The sequence below is a fragment of the Metarhizium robertsii genome, assembly GCF_000187425.2.
Source record: "Metarhizium robertsii ARSEF 23 chromosome Unknown MAA_Scf_5, whole genome shotgun sequence".
Lineage (NCBI taxonomy): Eukaryota > Fungi > Ascomycota > Sordariomycetes > Hypocreales > Clavicipitaceae > Metarhizium > Metarhizium robertsii.
Genome location: NW_011942193.1, coordinates 2181255 through 2202222, shown reverse-complemented (window position 1 = coordinate 2202222; position 20968 = coordinate 2181255). Strand labels below are relative to the sequence as shown.

Genomic DNA, 20968 nt, shown 5'->3' with positions numbered 1-20968 from the left:
ATGGCATGGCCGGATGGGCGGAATGGCGGGTTATATGTGCACTTGGGCACGGAGTCGTTCGCACAGGCCGGGCAGGTTTTGTCTCGGGCTCGGCACAAAATAAGTTGAGTTTTGCGGGAGTGTCAAGAAAGAGATGCAGGGAGGGCAGCAGAGGGCTAGACACCACGAGTGACAGCGGCCGAGGACAATTGGCTGGGGGCGCGGGCACCGAGGGTCTCAGTGCTGGTTGGGGCCAAACGGCCACGGAGGATTCAGCAGGCAAAGCGGGACCTTTCGGAGGAGCGAAGGCGCTGTTGAGGGGCGCCCGGTTCCTTGGCCCCAACCAAGTGTGCAGAAAGCGTCAACATTGAACTAACTGGCCAAGCAGGAGGCGGAGAAGAGGGGCGCCTAGCAGAGATCTTGGGTCAGCCGGCGACGAGGGCCAAAGAGGTTCCCACGGCGCTGATGCATGTCGCTACCTCAATGCAATGCGCTGTGACTTGGCAGCGGCGCGTCTGGGCGAGGGATTCAACGGAAGCGCGAAGAGCGCACTGCCTGGATCTCTTAAATTTCTCATGCCGAATTGCCGACAAGATGTCAAGACTTATTACTCCTTACGGTGTATTATGTAGTTACAAGGCCCAAAGCACACAGGTATCCACCTAGTCGGAAATGAACATGATGCTGACGGCGTCTTTTTGCTCCCACATTGCAACCTCCGACGCCGGCCGAGTCTTGGTGTAACGAGCTTACGTCAATGCAGTCAAATGCAGTCAGGTTGGCGAGCAAGCGAGCCCTTCCAGGTCGCGGCCATCGCCGTCTAATAACAATAAACCGTCGACTGCTTTGAAACTCTCTCTCTCGGAGTTCCCATGCCGCCCATGTTTTTACCCCTAGTACCGCGTTCAAGGCATCTTCCGAATTACTTCTTGAGACATACGGGGAAATTAATCCGTAAAGCAAAGGCTTATTTGAGTCAGTCAAATCAGTTCCTTCCTTGGCAGACCAGCGTCTGACACACCCTTGCTTCACAATGCGCGATTGACTGCCTTCTGTCAGCACTCAGCCAGCCATGTGCAAAAACGGCGGTACGCATGTCAGCGACCAAACGTGAAGGAAATAGCAATACCTGACTCATCCGTATACCAAAGGAGATAGCATTCGACCACCCGGCTCCTCGGAATAGCCCAAAGACTGGTGACTGCTCTGTTTCTGACAGCATAAAGTTGGCCTTGCAAATGCGTCCTTAAGCCTGTCGTCATGATATCCCTAGGGTAGCAGTGTGATGTTGCCCATCGACCGTCAGCGTCAAGTATGTGTTCCACATCCAGAAGGAACTTGCCCCGTTTCATGGAGTGCAGTAATCTGTGAACACCGCAACTTGCGAAAACATCGAGAACAAACAATCAATGCATTGTGAAATCTCCCAGCGAATGATACTACTTGCATCTTCTTGGGCGTGCCCCACAGCGGAACCTTACCCCCCTATGCCTACCCGGGACACCAGCGCCTGTTTTGAACATTGAAACAAACACCAGTCTGCCCTTTGAGACCTCTGCTCTCCCAACGACCACAATCAATAATCGACGCCGCTTCGACTTTCGTCAACATCATCATACCTGAATCAATAGGGAACAAGACACCTCTTTGTCCTTTTGCCCAGGTTAACTTTGCTACAGCGTCGTGATGGCTGTCGACACGATTGTTTCCCAGCCAAGTCTGGTGGCCGCCTTGCAAATATCCGACCAAGCACGCGACCAGGCTCACACACTTCTTCGCCTGGCAGACGAGGCCAGTGACTCTCATATCTCAGCCGAGTCACAGGCTGAGATTGCCAAGCAGCAGAAGCATTTGTTTACTAGCATATCACAACTTCGCGGTCTACATCGGGACGCTTGCATCTCCGCCCGCGAAACTAAAGCCCAGACTGCCGAAGCCCGTCAAGAGGTCGACCGTCTGCATCTTCAGCTGCAGAACCTTTACTATGAGCAGCGACATCTTCAAGGCGAGATATCGGCTTGCGAATCATACGAGTATGTCATGTCTTGTTACGTGCCCTTGGTCTGCATAACATTTCGAGGCCCCAGCTAATTTTCCTGCTTAGCCACAAATACCAGCAACTGCCCCTTATTCCTGTCGATGAATTCCTGGCCCAACACCCCGAACATGCCGATGATGACGAGGATGAGCTCATGGTGGCGAGAATTGACCATGAACGCACAGAGCGTGAGGCTCTAGAACAGCAACGTCAAGAGTTGCTGAAACGAAAGCAAAAACTCATCGCAGAGAATAAGAGGCGAAAGGACGACTTGGCTAACTTGGACCAAGACCTTGAAAAATTTATCGATGTAAGTGATGTTGCTATTCTCGTTACACTGGATCGTCTCTGGAATGTCGCCAACACTTTACACCAGGCCGCGAAACCAATTTTGGAGCTTTTTGAGAAGGCACCCTGAGGGGGAAAAGAAACAAAAAGACACAATAGGGATCGCGCACTATACAAGAGCTTGCCGTCTGGGACCGTCTGCCTATTCGGACCGAACTTGGCACGCCATCTTGTTATGCATAGCCCAGGGTCCGATCTACGGAGCACATGATACCGTATGACAAAGAAAGAGCACCGTCACATGGTAAATATATAGTTACGGAATCATTCGAATGAGATTCCCGAACTCGGTGACGAATTCTACCAGAGAACAATCATGCTCTTTCTAGCTCCGACAAGGGACGGTCTTGACGGATCAATCATATCTCTGGATGAAGTAAATTATCAAGTGGTCTCGAGGCCGACAAAAGATTCCTGCCTTTCCAACCACCCTTTCAGGAACATCCCTGTCTCTGCGGCCCCCCGCAACAGCCTAGCTGTCTTCAGTTATTTATATCAAACACCGAGGTCGAACGCCAATATCTACTTTTACGGTGCGATATTGAGAATCGACGATGAAATATTAAGCCGGTGTTTGTCAATATTTTTGAGTCACAAATGATCGGGCCAACCTGCATATATCTTTTGAAGGACTGAGGCAAATTATTCATCACTCCGCTGGATAAAGCTGTTGACGAGAAGAGTCACTATTCGCGGACCAATACAATCAAATTTCGGACAAAACCTCCTCTTCTTTCTTGACAACAAGACCATACATGAAGCCATGTGACCACTTTAATGTACCGTGAATGTATCGGATACGTCGTAAGTACATGTCCTTCAGAGATATCCCCCCTTTTGAGGTGGTGGTAAATGGAACGGCATTCCAACATCTACAGGGCTAGAGTTTCAAGTGGTAAAAGCTCAATGTTCGAAGTTCTGGACGAGTCGCTGCACACACGTGGTTGAACAGCTCATTTTCTGTGATTTGGCCAAACTCGAGAGTACCATTATGAAGTCGTCTCCGTTTTAAATGGTTCGTCATCCGTTACGTTGGACTTGAGACCTCCTCCGTTCACCGCCAAATTTCGCTAAATCACGACTCAGGTTATGCCAAAAATCATTGCGAGAGGCTTAAATTGTTCCCAACACAAATCGGTCGCGATGGCACCTGACCCCGCAACTTTTCTGCGTCGGCTTTGGAGAAAGAAAAAAGGCCAGGCCAATAGCGGCACCGCAAACCGCCATGCGGCCATCAACCGGCATGGGTCTACTCACCACTGAGGAAGCCTCGTGGGTCAGACTTGAGTTGCGATTGACGACCACGATGGAGGAAATGTGCTCAAGTGCACGGTGACGCCAGACAACGTTGGCCAACAGGGGTCAGCTAGCGAGAGGTAACCCCAGTCCTGATCACCGGTAGCAATACTACGACAAACTGATAAAATAAGATGAGGATCAGATTATACAGTACAGTCTGTGGCAGAATACATTTGCCCATGAAGAAGCATACACTACTACTTCGTCTACGGAGTACTGTAGTGTACTATAGCATGGAGCGCGACGGCCACGTACCTGAGCTGGTTAAATACTCTGTTGCCTCTGACGTATGCTTCCTCGACATTGTCAGCTGTCATTTGCCGTGCAGAATCAAAAAGTGATTTGCGCTGTAAGCGGTTTCGGCGCGATTAACGCGAACAACCTGAAAATGGGTATCATGTACATAAGATGCCCGTACGAGTGTGTTCTGGCGACGGATCTCCATTGCCGATGAGCCTCCCCACAGTGTTTCATGGGGATTCCCGACGGCACTTGCCTCTGGCTACCAATAGTACACATCAAGGACAACACCAAGACTTGCAATATGTTTAGAATGAACATGACGCCAAGTTGGACAGAGAGGCGACGTTCTTCTTGCCACTAAGCAACGAGAAGCGCAACGACAACACCCGCTGAACTGGGTACAGGGGAATAGTACGATACTTTCTGGGAATGTGCGGCACGAAATAGACGATCTTTTACATAATGCCGCAGCCTCTCTCAGATGTTGCTTTTGTTTGCTGATCATGATTTTCACGGCTTCAAAATATGGTGTTGTCACTGCTTAGATGGATAACATGGCCTCGCCTCGTCACAGGAGTGGCAGAGCAAAAAGCAAGCAGGCGCTGCTTGGCATGGCATGATGTGGCATGAAAGTTATGAAGCCTCTGGCAGCAATTTCCTGGGGCTGATCGGGAGGCAGCCAATTCAACGGTCACGGAGCAAAACAAGACAACCCGAACGAGACGCCAAGTTCACTCGGCTGTGTTCTCAGTGTCTACCCAGAGCTCAACATCCCGACTCCCGAGTACGTTAATAGGCCTATCACAACCATGGAGTACAGTGCATGGGCAAATGATGTTGTACGTACCACTTCAAATGTTGATTTCGTCGTGGGTTTGAGTTCCCCCCAGACATGTGTACCTGGAACCTGACTTGGTTCGCCTCCAAGCCTCTAATAGAACTGATCGTCGCCTCCGCCCAACAGCCAAGCCTCTAATTGGGTAGTTGACCATCCTGGGCCCTTGGCAACCTTGAAGCCACTCACTGGGCGACGATGGATAAGAGCTCCAGCTGGCGTCAACCACGTTCAGCAGAGCCAAAGCCTCAACGGTGGGAGTTTGAGTTTGATTTAACACTCTTGTGTCACCCCGGGTTCGGAGGCATTGGGCCGGTGCTCTTGTGTGACCCGAGGCTGGACGTCCTACTTTGACCGCCAGGACCCGGCTGTTCGTTCAGTCTGAGACAAGGTTTGCATCGGACTCGAAGTTTTTCTCGACGGCTATTCGGTACTTCCAGTTGGTTATACAATGCATGACGGACAGATGGGATCAAGCGAACATGGCATTTCTAACCTAGCATGGTGGTAGCATTCCTCAAATGCCACTCTAATACTAGTATGTGTATGGAAAGCTGGTTCTGTCTTCACCTTACACGTATATTCATCACGCACTTTTTTTTTTAAAAGCTACCAACTTCATACAACTTATGACAACTCAGAGATGCCAGGCAAAGACGCCTCGTTAGCTTCCACGGACCCTTGTTCTTGACTGCACCTTGCCCTGCCACTTGCTTCAATCGCAACGGCTCGCGCGTTCTTACAAAACCCTCTTGGCAAAGTCTTTCGTTGAGGCGGTTCAAAGCCCGCCCAATAATACTCTAGTGTATTGCGTGTGCTGTTGCGGCTTAGTTATAGGCCAGCATTGAAAGGGTCTGATAACGGAGCTGGAGTGTCCAGGCACCGCTTACACCAAGGGTCATTGATCTACAGACCACATCCTTAAACCATCACCGTTCAATACGGACATGGACCATGCATATTCCCAAGGCAAGTGCTAACCCTTCATTCCAACCCAGTCACACACATGTACCTTGTACCGCCTGTACTGAGGCTTGTTGGCGTTTGAACGGTGACATGTGGAACAGCCCGTCTAGCCAGCCTCTTGATGTGGGAATGGAATCCGTCGTCCAGCCTTGTTCTGTACAATTTCGTCATGTTTCCGCCCATAAATTTCTGGACAGGCCCCTGGGATGGGTCATGCGTCGACAAACTTGCCCGAGAGAGGAGCCAAGAGATCTGTGGTCAGTTTTATCTGGCCCAGGTACTCCAGCCCTCTGAGTGTGGCTGCTCTGTTTTTTTTCTTTCATCTTCACCTTTTTCGCCCTCTGCAGTCTAGGCAAAGCCTTATTGACTTTTCCGGTTACCTTGTTTGTACCTTCATGGGACAAGGCGTCTCAGTGGCTCATTCCAATATACTGCAGCCTCGGTCCCGAATTGCAACTACCACTGGCATCGTCGGATTGTTAGTTGCTTCTGGTCTGGGGCGCGCCACGAAGCTTCCCGAGCTCCGAGATTGACAATGTCCGTATTTACGTGGTGCTCGAGACGGGCCGGCGCCCTGAGCATGCTTGTTCTAATAGCTTTATGCTACTGGGTTGTCTCTCGCGAGGCGCAAGAAGAATGGCAAAGCGACGAGTTCAGCAGAGAAAACGGGCAAGCGGCTTTCAAACCGATCGTGACCCCTCAACACGGGGCGGGAATCTGGACAGTGGTATTCTCGTACTACTGTCTGTTTATCCATGGGCTCGTGTTCGTCTTCCCCGTCCGGGCATGCTGGTCGGTTTGGACCATGACCCAATCGCTCAAGAAGGCGGCCCAGAGCAAGGCAATTGAGGACTACAAAAGGACCATGGTGCGCCGTCGTGTATCTTTGACATCTGTTAGCAGCTCTGCGACACTTACCTCGGAGACTCTGGCTACGGAGAGCAATGCTTGTTCGTCAATGTTCAGCGAGACCAGTGACCATGAGATTGAAAACTACACAGATGCCACTGAATACATGGAAGATGCTGTCATTCACGCGATTATCATTCCTAATTACAAGGAGGAGATGGACACCCTCAAAGAGACACTGGACGTCCTGGCCTCGCATTCCCAGGCTCGAAATTGCTATGATGTAAGTACCTCAAAGAGAGAAGAAAACCGGCGTACGCAAGGCCAGCGTTTCACGGCTACTATCAGCATCGAGAATGCTATTCTGGCACTTGATCGAGCGCAACAATTGGGGTGGCAGATCTGCCCGTCGAGAGATAGGATGAGGCTAATGCTAGCACCAGGTCTACCTCGGAATGGAACAGCGCGAAGTAGAGTCTGAATCAAAGGCTCTCAAGCTCATCCATGAATTTGTCAACAAGTTCCGCTCCATCGACTTCTCTATACATCCTGCAGATATTCCAGGGGAGGCCGCTGGAAAGGGCAGCAATCTGGCTTGGGCTGCACGCAAACTCAGTGTCAAGTATTCGATGGGGATGAGGCAAAATGTCATTGTGACTGGAATTGATGGTACGTCCAGGTCTTTCTTGTGCATTTTGACGCAAACGGAGCTTACAAAGACTCTACAGCGGACAGCCATCTTTCATCTAGCTACTTCACCAGCATTACCAGCATGCATCATGCCCACCCTGACACAGCGTCGACGACACTGTATGCCGCGCCGATCATCTTTGATCGCAACGCCCATGCCGTACCGGCGATTGTCCGCGTGGCTGACATTCTTTGGTGTGCAGCCGGAATCTCTGGTCTCTACAAGGGCTCAGTTATAGCCCCCCCTACTTCAGTCTACTCTCTGCCTCTGATCCTGGTTGACCGTGTCGGCGGCTGGGACTGCGACGCTGAGGCCATTGGTGAAGATTTACACATGTACATTAAATGCTTCTTTGCGCTCAATGGCAACTTGACCTGTCGGACCGTGCTTAGCCCCGTAAGCCAGAGCAATGTCACGGGCGGCGGGAAAGGAGGCATCCGGGGAGCCGTGAAGGACATCAAGGCACGATATAAGCAGGCTCTCCGTCACATGTGGGGAGCATTGGATACTGGGTTCGCCCTGCGCAAGGCAGCTGAGATGTGGAAAGATCGCAAACAGACGACGAGAACCTTCAGGCCTCTTCACAGCCAGGGCAACGAATCGAGCCTGTATATTCCCGACATTGAATTCACGAGCACCGCCGACGTGTCGGCTGCGAACGGCATCTTCTCGGACCTGACCCAGGACACCATCAAGGAACCGCACTTGGAGAAGATATTCTATCTCTTCCACCGACTATTCGAGGCGCACTTTTTACCCGTCCACATGACCATTCTCGTCTTTGCTTCCGCGCTGTACGTCTGGTTTGCAGACGGCAACGGTGACCCCCACAATGTCGCCTGGATCTTTGCGGTATCCAACATGTTGCGGACCATGGGGTTCATGGGTGTAGCCTGCTACCTGTTTCTCTATGAAAGCTACCACCGAATCTGCGTAGCCTCACGCGAGAAGGAAATGACGCGTGCCAAGCTCGCAGACGGCATGTGCTTCTCTCACCGCTCGGTCAAGAAGAACTTTGTCGACTACATCCTCGTGCCGGTCGTGGCCCCCCTGTACGGCGCCATCCCCTGCGCCCAGGCCGAGATATGTCATCTTTGGACGGTGAATCTCGTGTACGCGGTCAGCAAGAAAGTCACACGGCAGAGGGCCAGGTCCAAGGCTGCAATGGACATGGCGTGACCCCGTTTGTCCAATGGAAATGTTTACTTGTGGTTTCTCCTTGCCGCCACGACTCATCTACGAGGCAGGAAGACGTGGCACTGGTGATTTCGGGATGCCTGGTTCAGCGACTCTTTGATTCACATATATTTATTTATTTTACATGGTGGTGGCTTTATGGCACAACGTGCTGCACATGACCTAATCTGCACATACTTGCATGATCTACCCGCTTCATAGCCTGGGAGTCAGCGTCAAAGAATCATGTTTCGACGCGAAGCTTTTCTTTCTTTTTCTTCTTCCAACTTCAGTGGCCGGCGTTTTTTTCGGGGGTTGGGCATCCGCGCAGTGTGCCCGGTCACTGGCTGGTCTTGCACATTCGCTAGACATTTTTGCATAGAGGAATCGATGAGCATGGGGGGTTCGGGTCGTGCTGTAATGGGGGCCCGGAAGAGGCGCGACGAGACTGGAGGTAGTTAATGTCTTGGACTAGATGATTAATATTTAATGCTTATGGATGTAGCCCTGGCTCCGGTGCGTGAGACTGGGATTTTGTAAATGGCTTCTGCCGGGCCGTCGTGTAAGTGATGATTAATGCCACGCCCCGTGATGAATATTGAACAGCTAATTATCAATGCAAGGAGAGTTGCGCTTGGATGGAACACAAATCTCGCAAGCACAGCCCGCTGTCCTGACTCCTGAGTCGTACGAATAAATTGGTTATTCGCCCACGTCAACGGTCATGGAAATGCTGACATTGAAGTTTAATCGCTTGCCTCGGCGGCAAAGGCGGAGTGGATCTCCCGCCGCCGTCTCAACTCCGAGCAGGTCCGGATGTACGTCCGCTTTGCATCCGCCACACGGCGTCGCAAATCCGATGTGTCGCGGGTTTATGGCTGCAGAAAGAGTATAAGTAGTGTTGGGGTCTTGGAATACAAATTCTTTTGCCTCGCACTTTCCCTCATCTTGCTTGCGCACTGCTCTACTCTCCCTACTGAATTGTCCACTTGGATTTAGTGGGCGGCCCATTAGAGTTGTGGTGTTAACGTGCATTATTCAATATTGCACTTCAACTTGCCCTCTTACCTCCCACATCACCCATCAACTATCCAGCAAGGAAGGACGAAAAAAGGCAAGCCGAAATGCCGTCACACATCAAGATAGGAGTGTTCATCCCCAATGGCGCTCAATTCCTCGACGTTGCATGCGTTGATAGCTTCGGCGTCATGTCCAAGAAGTACCTCGGCGTCCTCCCCTTCATCCCTTCGCACGTTTCTTCTCTCGCACCAGACGTGTCAATTTACTACGTTAGCAGCCCGAAGCAAGGGCCCGAGATTCCATTGACTTCAGGGGCTGTTCTGAAAGCTACCCACGTGTACACGGACGAGGAGGTGGCTCCGGGCAAACTGGACATGGTGGTTGTTCCTGGTCCCGATCCGACAGAGAAGTTTGCAGAAGAGGGACTCAAGTGGCTACGAGGACATGCCGAGACAGAGGGCGTGGATGTGCTGAGTATCTGCACGGGCTTGTTCATATGTGCGTCTGCAGGCATTGCGGATGGCAAAAGAGCGAGTGGGCCGAGAGGATTGCAGGATTGGTTGAAGGAGTCGTTCCCCAAGTTGAATCTAGTTGGGGACAAGTACCGATGGGTGCAGGATGGCAATTTTTGGTCAAGCGGTATGCTGCAACCCACGGCTCCTCTGATGCAAGGCTAATATTAGATGCTGGTGTTTTAGGCGGCGTTACGAATGGGAATGAGCTGGTTGCTGCATATGCACGAGCTAGTAACCGCTGGGCTCAGCCAGTTGTCGAGGCAGGTCTGATGATGACCGAGGTTGGGGACCGAGGCCAGTTCTATGAAGGTAATCAATCTGTATTCTATCTGCGTTTTGCGTGGCAAATTGTCAAGGCATGGTTTCTGAATCTGACACGACGGCAGGAGACGGCGAAGGCAAAGACGCCGTGAGCCAGTCGTGACAGAGCAGAGGACGAGGTGAAAGTTTTTTGGGGGCAATTAATCAGACGTGATGGAGTGTTGTGAGGATGCTGAAGAAACGGGGTAGAAATGTAGTATATCTCGTCGTTTTGGTGTCGGCAGGGTTGATGGGTGGTATCAATTCTCGAAGAGCGGAAACATCTCCTACTCTGGGCAAGGGCACAAGACAAGAGCCGTAAATATATATGTAGCGTAAAAACATGCCATGAAACTCTTGATTGAAATCCTCACCTCAAAAGGCATTATTGTGGACGACGAAGGACGATGAAAGGGTCTTCAGGGGCGTGGTCAAGAAAATGATTACGTCTGGTTGATTGAGAGGCAGCACTTGATATCAATTCAGACGGCATTTTCAAATGTTCACCTCAGTCGCAGTTGCCTGCGTTTGCAGGTTACGTGCTTAGATACCTAGGTACTTGGGCGGTTCAGGTGGGGCCGTTGCTGAGACAGCGCCCCAGTGCTGGTCCCACGTTGCGATAACGACTTATCGCTCTTTCTAATTGGCCAGAAGTCCAAAGCGGAGTCTCGACAGCGAAGGTAAAGAAAAATTTCCAAAGCTCGTCGCTCGCTGGCCTTGACTTTTCGATCTTCGATTTTCACACCTCGCCAGTGCCAGAGAAATATCACGTTTTGCAACTGCAGACTTCTTCGCCTTCCACCTCCACCTAATAATTCCCTCGGCGTCCTTTACACATCTTCTTGCTTCTCAATTTATAACTAGTCTAGCCAAAATGTCCGCCGTTCCTGGTCCCGTGTATGGCCTCGAGGTCCCACCTGGCGAGATTTTGATCCCGGCCGCCATGGACTTCCCTGCTTCTGTGAGTGCTATTTCTCACCTTGTCATGTTGTTATCATGTCCCAAGATGCAAGCATGAAACATGCCCTTCAGATTGGCATTTCTCTGCCATGAACTTGCGGCAAATCAACTAACCGACAAACCAGTTCCGCATCACCATGGCTGCGTTGGACCCTACCGAGGAGCCAGAGGCTGATGAAGAGGGCAACGTGCCTGCTGTTCCTCGCGCTACTCTGCGACTTGTTAAGCGGGCTTTCCCTGGCCTTGACGATGAGGATGACGACGAGGAGATCGATGACGAATATATGAAGGCTTTGCTCGCTGCCTCTGACGACGATGAGGATGAGGATGATGAGGAAGCCAACGGTGGCCCTAGCGATCCCACCAAGGCTAAGAAGCAGAAGCAGGCCGCTGCTATCAAGAAACTCCTCGAGGCTACCAAGGAGGATGAGGATGAAGAAGATGACGAAGATGAAGACATGGAGGATGCCAAGCCCAACGGTGTGAAGGGTAAGGACAAGAAGGGCAAAGCTAAGGGCAAGGGCAAGGCCACTGAGGAAGTCGAAGAAGAAGACGAGGATGATGAAGACGAGGATGACGAGGATGACGACAGCGATGACGGTGCTGACCTCGAGAACTTCGTTGTCTGCACTCTTGATACCGAGCGGGTAGGTCAATTGCCTTGATCATGTCAGTCAATGGATGTGGGGCTAACAGTAGCACGCAGAACTATCAGCAGCCGCTCGATATCACTGTCAACCACGGCGAGAAGGTATTCTTTGTTGTCACTGGTACACACACCGTCTACCTCACTGGAAACTACATCATGGATGATGAGAACGACTATGACAGTGAGGATGACGAGGAGGACTATGACTTCGACCCTGAAGAGCTGGATTACGCCATGGGAGAGGATGCTAGTGACGATGAGAGCGACGAGCTTGATGATGTTGAGGATCCCCGTGTCACCGAGGTCGACTCTGACGAGGAGGAAGCTCCTAAGCTGGTAAAGACCAAGAAGGGCAAGAATAAGCGCGCTGCCGAGGAAGCCGACGGTCTCGATGAGATGATTGCCAAGGCTGCCGACTCCAAGAAGCAACAGAAGAAGCTCAAGAACAACAAGGGCGAGGCCGTAGCTGCCGAGGAGAGCAAGAAGGACAAGAAGGTCCAGTTCGCCAAGAACCTCGAGCAGGGGCCTACTGGCTCTGGCAAGCAGTCCGGCAAGGCCACAACTGGCGTAAAGGTCGTTCAGGGCGTTACCGTCGACGACCGAACCATTGGCAAGGGTCGCACCGTTAAGAAGGGCGACACCGTTGCCGTCCGATATATTGGCAAGCTTGCTAACGGCCAGCAGTTTGATGGTATGTGAAGTCAAATCTACTTGTTCTCATCTGTTCTATCATGCTAAGTCATGGAAATAGCCAACAAAAAGGGTAAACCCTTTTCCTTCAAAGTCGGTAAGGATGAGGTTATCAAGGGGTGGGACATTGGTATTGCCGGCATGGCCATTGGCGGTGAACGTCGTTTGACCATCCCTGCAAATCTTGGATATGGCTCTCGTGGCATGCCTGGCATCCCTGCCAACAGCCAATTGACCTTTGATGTCAAGCTTCTCGAGATCAAATAAGTCAGAACAGGCTCCCGACTTGATGTATTCATTTCTCCTTTGTTCTTGGTTTTGCATGTAAAAGAATATCCCGGGCGCCCAACTCTGAGTTGATACTGGCACGAGCTGGGTAGCGGCGTTTGTCACGTTCCAGGTTTGGAATTTCCATCGTAAGACCCACTGCGATGCTGAAGAGTCTTGGACCTGTCTCCTCTGTTAGGATTTGCGGACGTGTTTGATGAATACTGAACGCAATAATGCAGTTGGGCATAGAGGGGAGGATGAGGCGATGATCCGCATTTGCATGATTGGCGTATCACTGAGCAGGGCGTTGTCGATAGCATAGACCGCCGCTGATGGATGTATTGAGTGCCTGCTTCAAGGATTCTGGCGTACTTATACAATAAAAGCAATGTTTGATGGAAGTTGCGTGACATGGGCCGAGACACATGCCGAAGATGCTTGCGACTATATACCTTGACATAGAACTATTTATTACTTGCTGATGTGTAGCCAGGGAGTTGAGGAAGCCGTGTTAACACATGTCCTGGGGAGGCAAGAGCCATCCCGAATCACGCCTACATTCGGCCAAGAAGCGGAAAGTAACGAAGCCCGAATTCACGTGTAGAGCAGGTTCAGTCTAAACGGACCTAGAAACCGAAACCTCGCCTCCTTGCCATCCGTGCCAGTCGTCCAACTTTGATCAGCAGCATTCATTCCATTTGCCCGACCCGTGGGCTGTGGAAGTCAACTCACCCGCCTACATGCCTATCGACGCATTTCAGGAATAAATATTACCGAGGTGGGTTCGGCAAAGACAGTCAGCTCTTGACATTGAAGTCGTCTTTGAGTGCCAGGCAATATGCTGCCGAAGCTGTTGAACAAGCGCAGTAGTTGCCCAGCACTGGACCCAGCAGCTAGACAGATATCGGGACCACAGCCGAATGCGGACAACAGAAAAGATGGAGAGCAAACCGAGTTGAATTCACCCAAGAATCGACCTGGGAGTATCAAAGTGTTGTCTGAGATACGCAGTGCTATCCGCGCCATCAGACAAACCACATACAATTGTACGTGCCTGCCCCCTTTTCTTGACATAATTGCTGACACCTGCCAACAATAACTAGGCTCAGACAACTCCAACATCATTGAATGGAATCAAAGGCGCTCTTCATCCCCAAATGCGGACAGAAAATACGTCAGCCATGGCGTGGGTGGGATGACACCAATTCCTTTGCACAAAGGCAGGGGCTTGTCACCAAAAGCTCTCGCTAAGCGGCTCAGATTTGAGAACTTTGGAACTTCGACCAATGCAACAGTTGTCCTTCGAGGCTCTTCTTTGCGACGGCGGACGTCTCTGCAAGCCATGCCAAGCTCTCCCTCCTTGCCTCTTGGCGATGCTGTTAGCTCGATTTCCTCGCTGGGTACTGACAAATCGTCCGTCGTTGGGAACAACTCAACTCGGAAAACATCTGTGGATTCTAGGGTTTCGCAATCAACTTCCAACAAAGCAAGTCCGAAACGACGTCGGAGCCGTAGGCATCCGTGGTCCAGATCTAGTCCGGATGCTGGCACCTTGCAAACCATCGACGAGGGGCTATATCAACCACAGCCCACAATCCTCACTGTTGAGAAGGCAGCAGGCGCCAAGGTGTATCTTGAAACTTACTTCAATAATCTTTTAAACAAGCCGAACGCTCGGGCTGCTCGCCATCAATATCTAGAATCCCAGCTCTACTACAGTCCGCATTTGGATCTAGATGAAAAGGATGTCATCAGACGATCATTTTACTACCAGGAGACGTGCCACTCAAGAGAGACACGAGTAATGACAATAAAATCTCTTCTTTCTCTCGATCGTCAAGACCTTTCATACGCGGAAAATTATGACTGCCTAAAGGTGCTTGGCCGAGGCAGCTTTGGGGTTGTCAAATTAGTACGTGAAAAAGCTAGTGAGGCACATGCGTTTCCTCGGCAAGTTTATGCAATGAAGATCATACGAAAGTCGGAGATGCTTCGGAGCTGCCAGGAGGGACATTTAAGAGCAGAGAGGGATTTTCTTGTCGCCTCAGAAGGTTCCAACTGGTTAGTGTCTCGAGTTCCCAGCAATTTCAGAGGCGGTGCCATGCTCACTAACCACGACAGGATTGTTCCATTGGTAGCCAGTTTCGATGACCTGACAAGTCTTTACTTGGTGATGGAATACATGCCAGGTGGAGACTTTCTTGGTCTATTGATTCGAGAAAACATACTGCCTGAGTCAGTGGCAAGATTCTATATTGCTGAAATGATTCTGGCGGTTGAGGAAGCGCATCGACTCAAATTCATTCATCGTGACATCAAGCCTGACAATTTTCTGATATCGGCATCGGGACATTTAAAAATATCGGACTTTGGGCTCGCATTTGACGGACACTGGTCTCATGACCTTTCATATTACAACTGCCAGCGTTACTCTTTGTTGGGCAGACTGGGTATCCGTGTGGATGGCGACGCAGAGGATCGAAAGAAGTCTGCCAATATTAGTTCACAGATACCCTGGCTGCAAGCAATGAAGGAAATTTTGGACCGCCACGAACGGAAGAGTGTAGGAAACGAAGACGATTTGCCTAGCCTTCTGGGCTAGAGAAACAGATGCGGCAACCGTGTCTCAGCGAATTCTGTCGTCGGAACGAGCCAGTACATGGCACCAGAGGTGATCAGAGCTTGTAAAGGTTCTGAGTATGATGGAAGGTGCGATTGGTAGAGCATTGGCATCATTCTATATGAGTGCCTTTATGGGCATACCCCTTTCTTTGCCGACGACGGTCGAAAACAGACGAAGAGCAACATCTTGGTAGGTTTCACCCGAGTTCCCCGAGGTTTAGGGACCAAGGATTTCTGATGATCATATTCCTAGGATCACAAAAAGATCTTCTCGTTCCCACATCGACCTTTGATTAGCGATAAATGCAAGGACTTGGTATATCGGCTGATTCAGGACAAGGAGCTCCGGCTATGCTCGAGGCGCTACCAAATGAAGGATCGCTGCCAGGTTGACAATAAACGATACACGGATGTCTTTGGAAGACATGTATTTCCAGATGATGCGGAAGATATCAAGTCTCACCGCTGGTTCAAGAATTTTCCCTGGGACCGTGTTCATGCCATCAACCCACCATTTGTGCCACACATAACTAGTCTCGATGACACTCATTATTTTGACGAGTCAGATCCTTTTACAGAGCCCATGGCTTCCTCTGAGAACGAGACAGTGGACCCGACACCTGATCATATTCGCTGGGTGCTGCGAGAATGCCGGCCTGTGGTTCAAAATTTGGCGATTGAGCTAATTTCAACCCCGTACGATTCGACAAGACTGCGTAGTGCTGATCGCAGAATTGATAGAACTTTCAATATCACGCCTGAAGAGCGCAAGACTCTCAAAACATTCATTCGTATGTATGGAAGAAAAGAACGAAAGCGACCCAGAGACATATTATTGCGAGATCAGAGCACCAAAACATTGGCCTTGGACGTGAGAAAAAAGACGGCATTCATGGGGTACGGGTGGCGTCGGATGCGTCCCGGGGGGTACATAACGCCAAATTTGGGGAAATACGAGATGGCGGAGCTCTAAACTCAGCGAAGTGTTAACAGTTGAAGGGGGGAAGCGCGAGCAACTCTTAGACGAGTATGAGATCCGAGTATGAAGACTGAGAAAATGAATTACTGGTCGCTGGACCATAGTATTATTAGTATTATAGAATATTATTCTTTTTTCTCCTCCCCTTTGAGCGTATAACAGAACTTGGTAAGTGGTATGACTACACCTTAAGATGACCCGCGTGAAACGGCAGCGGCCCTGGCATTTTGGACCTCCCATTCAAATTCTTTGAGACCACGAATCTCGCCGGAGAAGAACAATAAAGCCAGGAGACCGTCTATAACACCTGTGGCCAAGCCTAGGCTGGCTAACAGCATGAGGAGGAAGGAAACGAAGTTGCGCGGACTGAACCACACAGCTACTAAGCAGCCAATCCAAATAAGTACAGACGCGTAAAAGTGAAGACCACGCCAGTATCGCTGCTGCCTTTCTCGAGAAGTATACTTTTTTGTCAAGGCGAGAATCTCGTCATAGTCGGAGAGGGTGAGCCTGCAAGTATGTTCTTCATTATAGCGAAGCTGTAAGTCATGTTCGGTGGGCTTTTGAACAGCACCGCCAGAAAGAGTGTGCCGTTGAAGAGTGGTCCGGACGCCAAAGTGATCAGACAGGGAGCAATTCAACTCTGGGTGGCGACCTGTAATTTCTACAGCAGCAGATTTGACTATCCAGCCTGTTCCACCGGAGACGTCGCCTGTTGATGCGAAGACATAGTCTATGCGTTTGCCCTGGGGGTCTTTTGTATGAGGATCCACGGGGCAGGGATCGTGCTTGAGTTTCTTTTGCTCTTGTTTGCTCCATCTCCATGTGTTATAGACCGTATCACTGGCTGCTCCGTTGACAAGGAGGTTGTGCTCGGCTGTAGGGACGGGGAGACCGCGGGCCTTTTCTTCGGCTTGGTCCGATGCCCCGATGGAACTGTCAGGGTGGAGGATACGCCACGTATCCCGGATGGGGGCGCCGGATGTGATGATGCGGTAGGCGAGGGAGAGGGGGATCATGTTGAAGTCACCAAGGGCGACGACCAAGTGCCCACGGTCAGTGGCACCGCGGACCAGTTTGGCGATGTCCCATGCCTGGGCGGTTCGGTGACAGAGATACGAGTCATTAGGCTCGCTTTCATAGGGAGCATGAGTCTTTCGTACCAAGGTTTTAGCTATGCAAAGGCCGAAAAAGCCTGTCATGGATGGATTTTGCCACTTACATGTGTGTTGAAGACTTCAATGATGTCCTTTCTACCTGGTCCGTATCTCACCTTGGCTGTGGCAACACCCTTCCCGACATACCAGTCACCTCTCCAAAAAGCGGTTGGCCGTCCGTTCAGTTTGTAGGGAAACATGGAACTCTCCTCAATAGGCCAACGACTTAGGATCGCTAAACCACCCCCAAACGCACCACTGTGATAGAACTTTCCATGAGGTAGAATGGCCCGCGTAGCGTCTCGGATGGCACGGTAATCGTCCTGAACCCAGCATTCTTGGAGACATACAATGTGAGGAGTCGGCTCGAGTGCAGCTATATGTCTACCTATTTCGGCGAGGCGAGGAGTGCGAAGGGCCGATATATGGAGGAGGCCCCAGCAGTTGAGGGTCAGGAGGGTGAGTTCTGATGGAAGGGTCGGATCCACGTCATTTTCAGTGCTGTGCTGCGCTTGGCCGCTCTCCATATTAGCCAAGGGCATTGTGAGCCTGTTTAATTCAACTACCGCTTCCGTGGGTTTGGCTCTGATTCGTATTGAGTGTTGGGTGGAGGCACGGATGAGGCTCTCTAGGTTGATTGGGTGGTGAGAAATGGTTGTTGACACGTGACGCAGTAAAATGAGCTTTACAACGGCAGTCACGATGGGAGCAATTGCTTTGAGCTCAGCTAAGCAGATAACTTCTTGTACCTTTTTTTATTTGCTTTTTTCTTTCTTTCTTTCTTTCTTTTTCTTTAGCCGAATACTCTTTCTCGGAATCTGCAGCGTTTTCCCTCGTTTTCCCGTCTCAATGTGCCTTGCACGTCTCAATGGATGGTAAGCTACGGAGGAATGAAGCTGTCACTGTCTTTGGTAGCTCACGCGACACCGTCGGTCTTGCGATTGGCAGGTCCGATCCAAAGGCAAATACTGCACATTTGTGTATGTGGTCTCGACATCATCGTGAAGATTCGACACGAGGTCCTCATACGAGACTGACACTGGCACCGAAAGACGCGGTGACAAGGGAAGTTAGAACCGAGCTCTATACACCGAAATAAAAACCAGCCTTCTCGTCCTTCTCAATGGGGGACCTAGATCCGATGCAAGCGACAAATTGGGGGATTTGCCTGCCGAGTTCGGCACTGGCATCCGCCAGAAACCGACCGACATGGGAACATGGCCATTCTTGCTCCACGTACGGAGCCTGGTGGATGTTTTAAAAATGTTGGTTCTCGAAGAGAAGGCCTGGGCGCAGCAGGCGTTTGTTGTGCATCCCCGCAAAGCTCTCCTCCGTTGCCGGACTACCTCGCCGTACACCGGGCTTGGAGGAACCACGGAAAAGTGGCCGGCTTCAAAGGCTCAAGGCTCAAGGCTCAAGGCTCTAGTTCGGAATGCCCCACTTGGCCAGATCGACAAATGCGATACAGATCTCGCTTGACGCTATTCGCTCTACCGTCTTGTCAGTGGCTGCCTCGGTTCCGTCTTCCCTTGTGCCCTGCGCCTCCATCTCCTGACATGTAGCGGAGGAATCACGCCAGACCTTTGCGTCCTTTGTCCTACCACCCAGTCTTGCTGGCCGAGATCCTGGATTCCGGCCTTGCGGAGGTAGGGGCTTTCCTTTGTTGTGTCAACATATGGACCACGGGCCACGCCAGATTATTGTTATCCCTTGTTCGGTCCATGTTTTTGTAAAATTTTCATGACACACGTTACGTCTTGACGGTCTGCCACGGCTCTAGAGCATTCGGAGAAAACTGGATCGGACTTCCTTTTGCCTTCGGGAGCCGCCCTGGACGTGTCGACTCGCCACCCACGACAAAATACTGTGGGTAGGGAAAAGGCTTAACTGGTTGGTCCCTTTGCACCAGACTTCTGCAAAGGACGCCCCATAGTTCCCGATGTCCATGCCCTGCCCCGTTATCGCACCTGTGGGTGATGGTCCATGGCCTCTTGCGCCGGTGCCTCCAGCGTAATGTCCGGTCCTGTGCCCACCGATATAGCCGCCGTGTAACAATAAAGCTCTCTGCTGCCTGCCCATCTTCTCCTCCGCACTATCCCCTACTCTTGCGAGGCCCTATCCATTGACTACTTATTTCCACCGGACATCAATTCCAGCAACCCGACTTCATTTTCCACCTCGATACAACAGACATCAATATCATTGTTGTTGTTGTTGTCGCTAAAGACGCCCCAAATCGCGCCGCATTTGCTGAACCAACAGTCCCCACTGTCGACGACCAGCCGTGTATAAGACCATAATATCCCGAATCTGCCTCGCCTTGATTCGCCGCTACTTTCTTCAACATGAATCATATTATAAAACAGAAAACAACCTCCTCGGAGCTCATTCAGATCGCCACTTTAAAATTTAAACCCTCCCTTCAACAGGGAACCGAGCTGCCTCTTTCATTTCGCGACGTCTGCCGACAGCTTCAGGCGGTTCCCGGCGTATCATCCACATATTTTGGCCAGCAGATCGAACGTCCCGGAACTTGGACTTGGATCATTCGCTGGGCTTCTCTAGCAGCGCACGACGCATTTCTTGCCTCGCCCAGTTTTACGAATTGGATTGCTTCGTTCCGTGCCGTAGTGGAGACGTATATCTTCTGGAAAGCCTTGGTCCGTGGGAGTCTAAGTGCAACATTAAATGCTCCCTGCACAGAGGTCTTCACGGCCTACGGCACATCCGACACCTGGCTCGAGATGCGAATGAAGCCGTTTGCCGACAATGTCGATGCTGCCAATCTTCCAGGACACCACGGCTCATTTTACGGCCAGTACGACGTCCTCATGCATGATTCGCATGACGTCCCCGAGGGGACTACAGTAAGCATGATGCTCGGCTGGGACAGCAAAGAAGCGCATCTAGCCGAGCGTGGCGAGGGCAAAGGTGAGTTGCTTGATTTCCCGCAGCATGTGTAACAACGCTTACCCCGACCTCGCCCCCCCGACTGTCCGCCATGTTGTGCGACCGGAGAACAAAATGCTAACCGAATATCTAGTAATCGACAAAAATATTCACTATACGAGAGAAGAGAGAAGATCGGTCGACATGGTACGTTATTCTCTTGTATCCGATTGCTACAAAGCCAAGATCCCGCTTCGGCTAACTGGTGTTTCTCAAGTACCACGTCAAACTAAACAGGCTTTGATTGGCGGGCGGTTATGTCTCATGATTCTCCTTCTTTTCTATATATTCTCACCATTACCCAACCGCATCACTCTGTTGGATATCATCCTGAACTTGAGCGTTGAATTTAAACAATAAGCTGGGCTCTCTGCCAGCCTCATGCCCCGTCTATGACTATACTTGAAGATACTTCTATTGGCGACCGCGACAG

At 50.9% G+C, this 20968-nt stretch overlaps 8 protein-coding genes across 8 annotated transcripts; 7 read left to right on the top strand and 1 right to left on the bottom strand.

The window, feature by feature from the left end:
- Positions 1-1665: 1665 nt before the first annotated feature.
- On the top strand, positions 1666-2435 carry MAA_03993 (THO complex, subunit 5; the record flags this gene model as incomplete). Its single annotated transcript, XM_007821991.1, has 2 exons — positions 1666-2012; positions 2084-2435. 2 exons carry the CDS (start codon positions 1666-1668, stop codon positions 2433-2435), a joined length of 699 nt encoding a protein of 232 aa, XP_007820182.1.
- Positions 2436-6288: 3853 nt separating this feature from the next.
- Positions 6289-8427, top strand: MAA_03994 (sphingomyelinase family; the record flags this gene model as incomplete). Its single annotated transcript, XM_007821992.1, has 3 exons — positions 6289-6840; positions 7001-7226; positions 7286-8427. 3 exons carry the CDS (start codon positions 6289-6291, stop codon positions 8425-8427), a joined length of 1920 nt encoding a protein of 639 aa, XP_007820183.1.
- Positions 8428-9548: 1121 nt separating this feature from the next.
- On the top strand, positions 9549-10372 carry MAA_03995 (ThiJ/PfpI family protein; the record flags this gene model as incomplete). The annotated part of the gene is made up of 2 exons (XM_007821993.1): positions 9549-10083; positions 10143-10372. 2 exons carry the CDS (start codon positions 9549-9551, stop codon positions 10370-10372), a joined length of 765 nt encoding a protein of 254 aa, XP_007820184.1.
- Positions 10373-11133: 761 nt separating this feature from the next.
- Positions 11134-12825, top strand: MAA_03996 (Peptidyl-prolyl cis-trans isomerase, FKBP-type; the record flags this gene model as incomplete). The annotated part of the gene is made up of 4 exons (XM_007821994.1): positions 11134-11220; positions 11345-11866; positions 11926-12559; positions 12620-12825. The coding sequence occupies 4 exons, from the start codon at positions 11134-11136 to the stop codon at positions 12823-12825; spliced, it is 1449 nt and encodes a 482-aa protein (XP_007820185.1).
- An 841-nt stretch (positions 12826-13666) lies between these two features.
- Positions 13667-15430, top strand: MAA_03997 (Protein kinase-like protein; the record flags this gene model as incomplete). The annotated part of the gene is made up of 3 exons (XM_007821995.2): positions 13667-13874; positions 13932-14895; positions 14950-15430. The coding sequence occupies 3 exons, from the start codon at positions 13667-13669 to the stop codon at positions 15428-15430; spliced, it is 1653 nt and encodes a 550-aa protein (XP_007820186.2).
- Positions 15431-15820: 390 nt separating this feature from the next.
- MAA_11234 (splicing factor u2af large subunit) lies at positions 15821-16423 on the top strand (the record flags this gene model as incomplete). Its single annotated transcript, XM_011413214.1, has 1 exon — positions 15821-16423. One exon carries the CDS (start codon positions 15821-15823, stop codon positions 16421-16423), a length of 603 nt encoding a protein of 200 aa, XP_011411516.1.
- Positions 16424-16617: 194 nt separating this feature from the next.
- MAA_03998 (DNase I-like protein) lies at positions 16618-18128 on the bottom strand (the record flags this gene model as incomplete). Its single annotated transcript, XM_007821996.1, has 2 exons — positions 16618-17583; positions 17652-18128. The coding sequence occupies 2 exons, from the start codon at positions 18126-18128 to the stop codon at positions 16618-16620; spliced, it is 1443 nt and encodes a 480-aa protein (XP_007820187.1).
- Positions 18129-19931: 1803 nt separating this feature from the next.
- Positions 19932-20549, top strand: MAA_03999 (Dimeric alpha-beta barrel; the record flags this gene model as incomplete). The annotated part of the gene is made up of 1 exon (XM_007821997.2): positions 19932-20549. One exon carries the CDS (start codon positions 19932-19934, stop codon positions 20547-20549), a length of 618 nt encoding a protein of 205 aa, XP_007820188.2.
- Between the last annotated feature and the right edge of the window lie 419 nt (positions 20550-20968).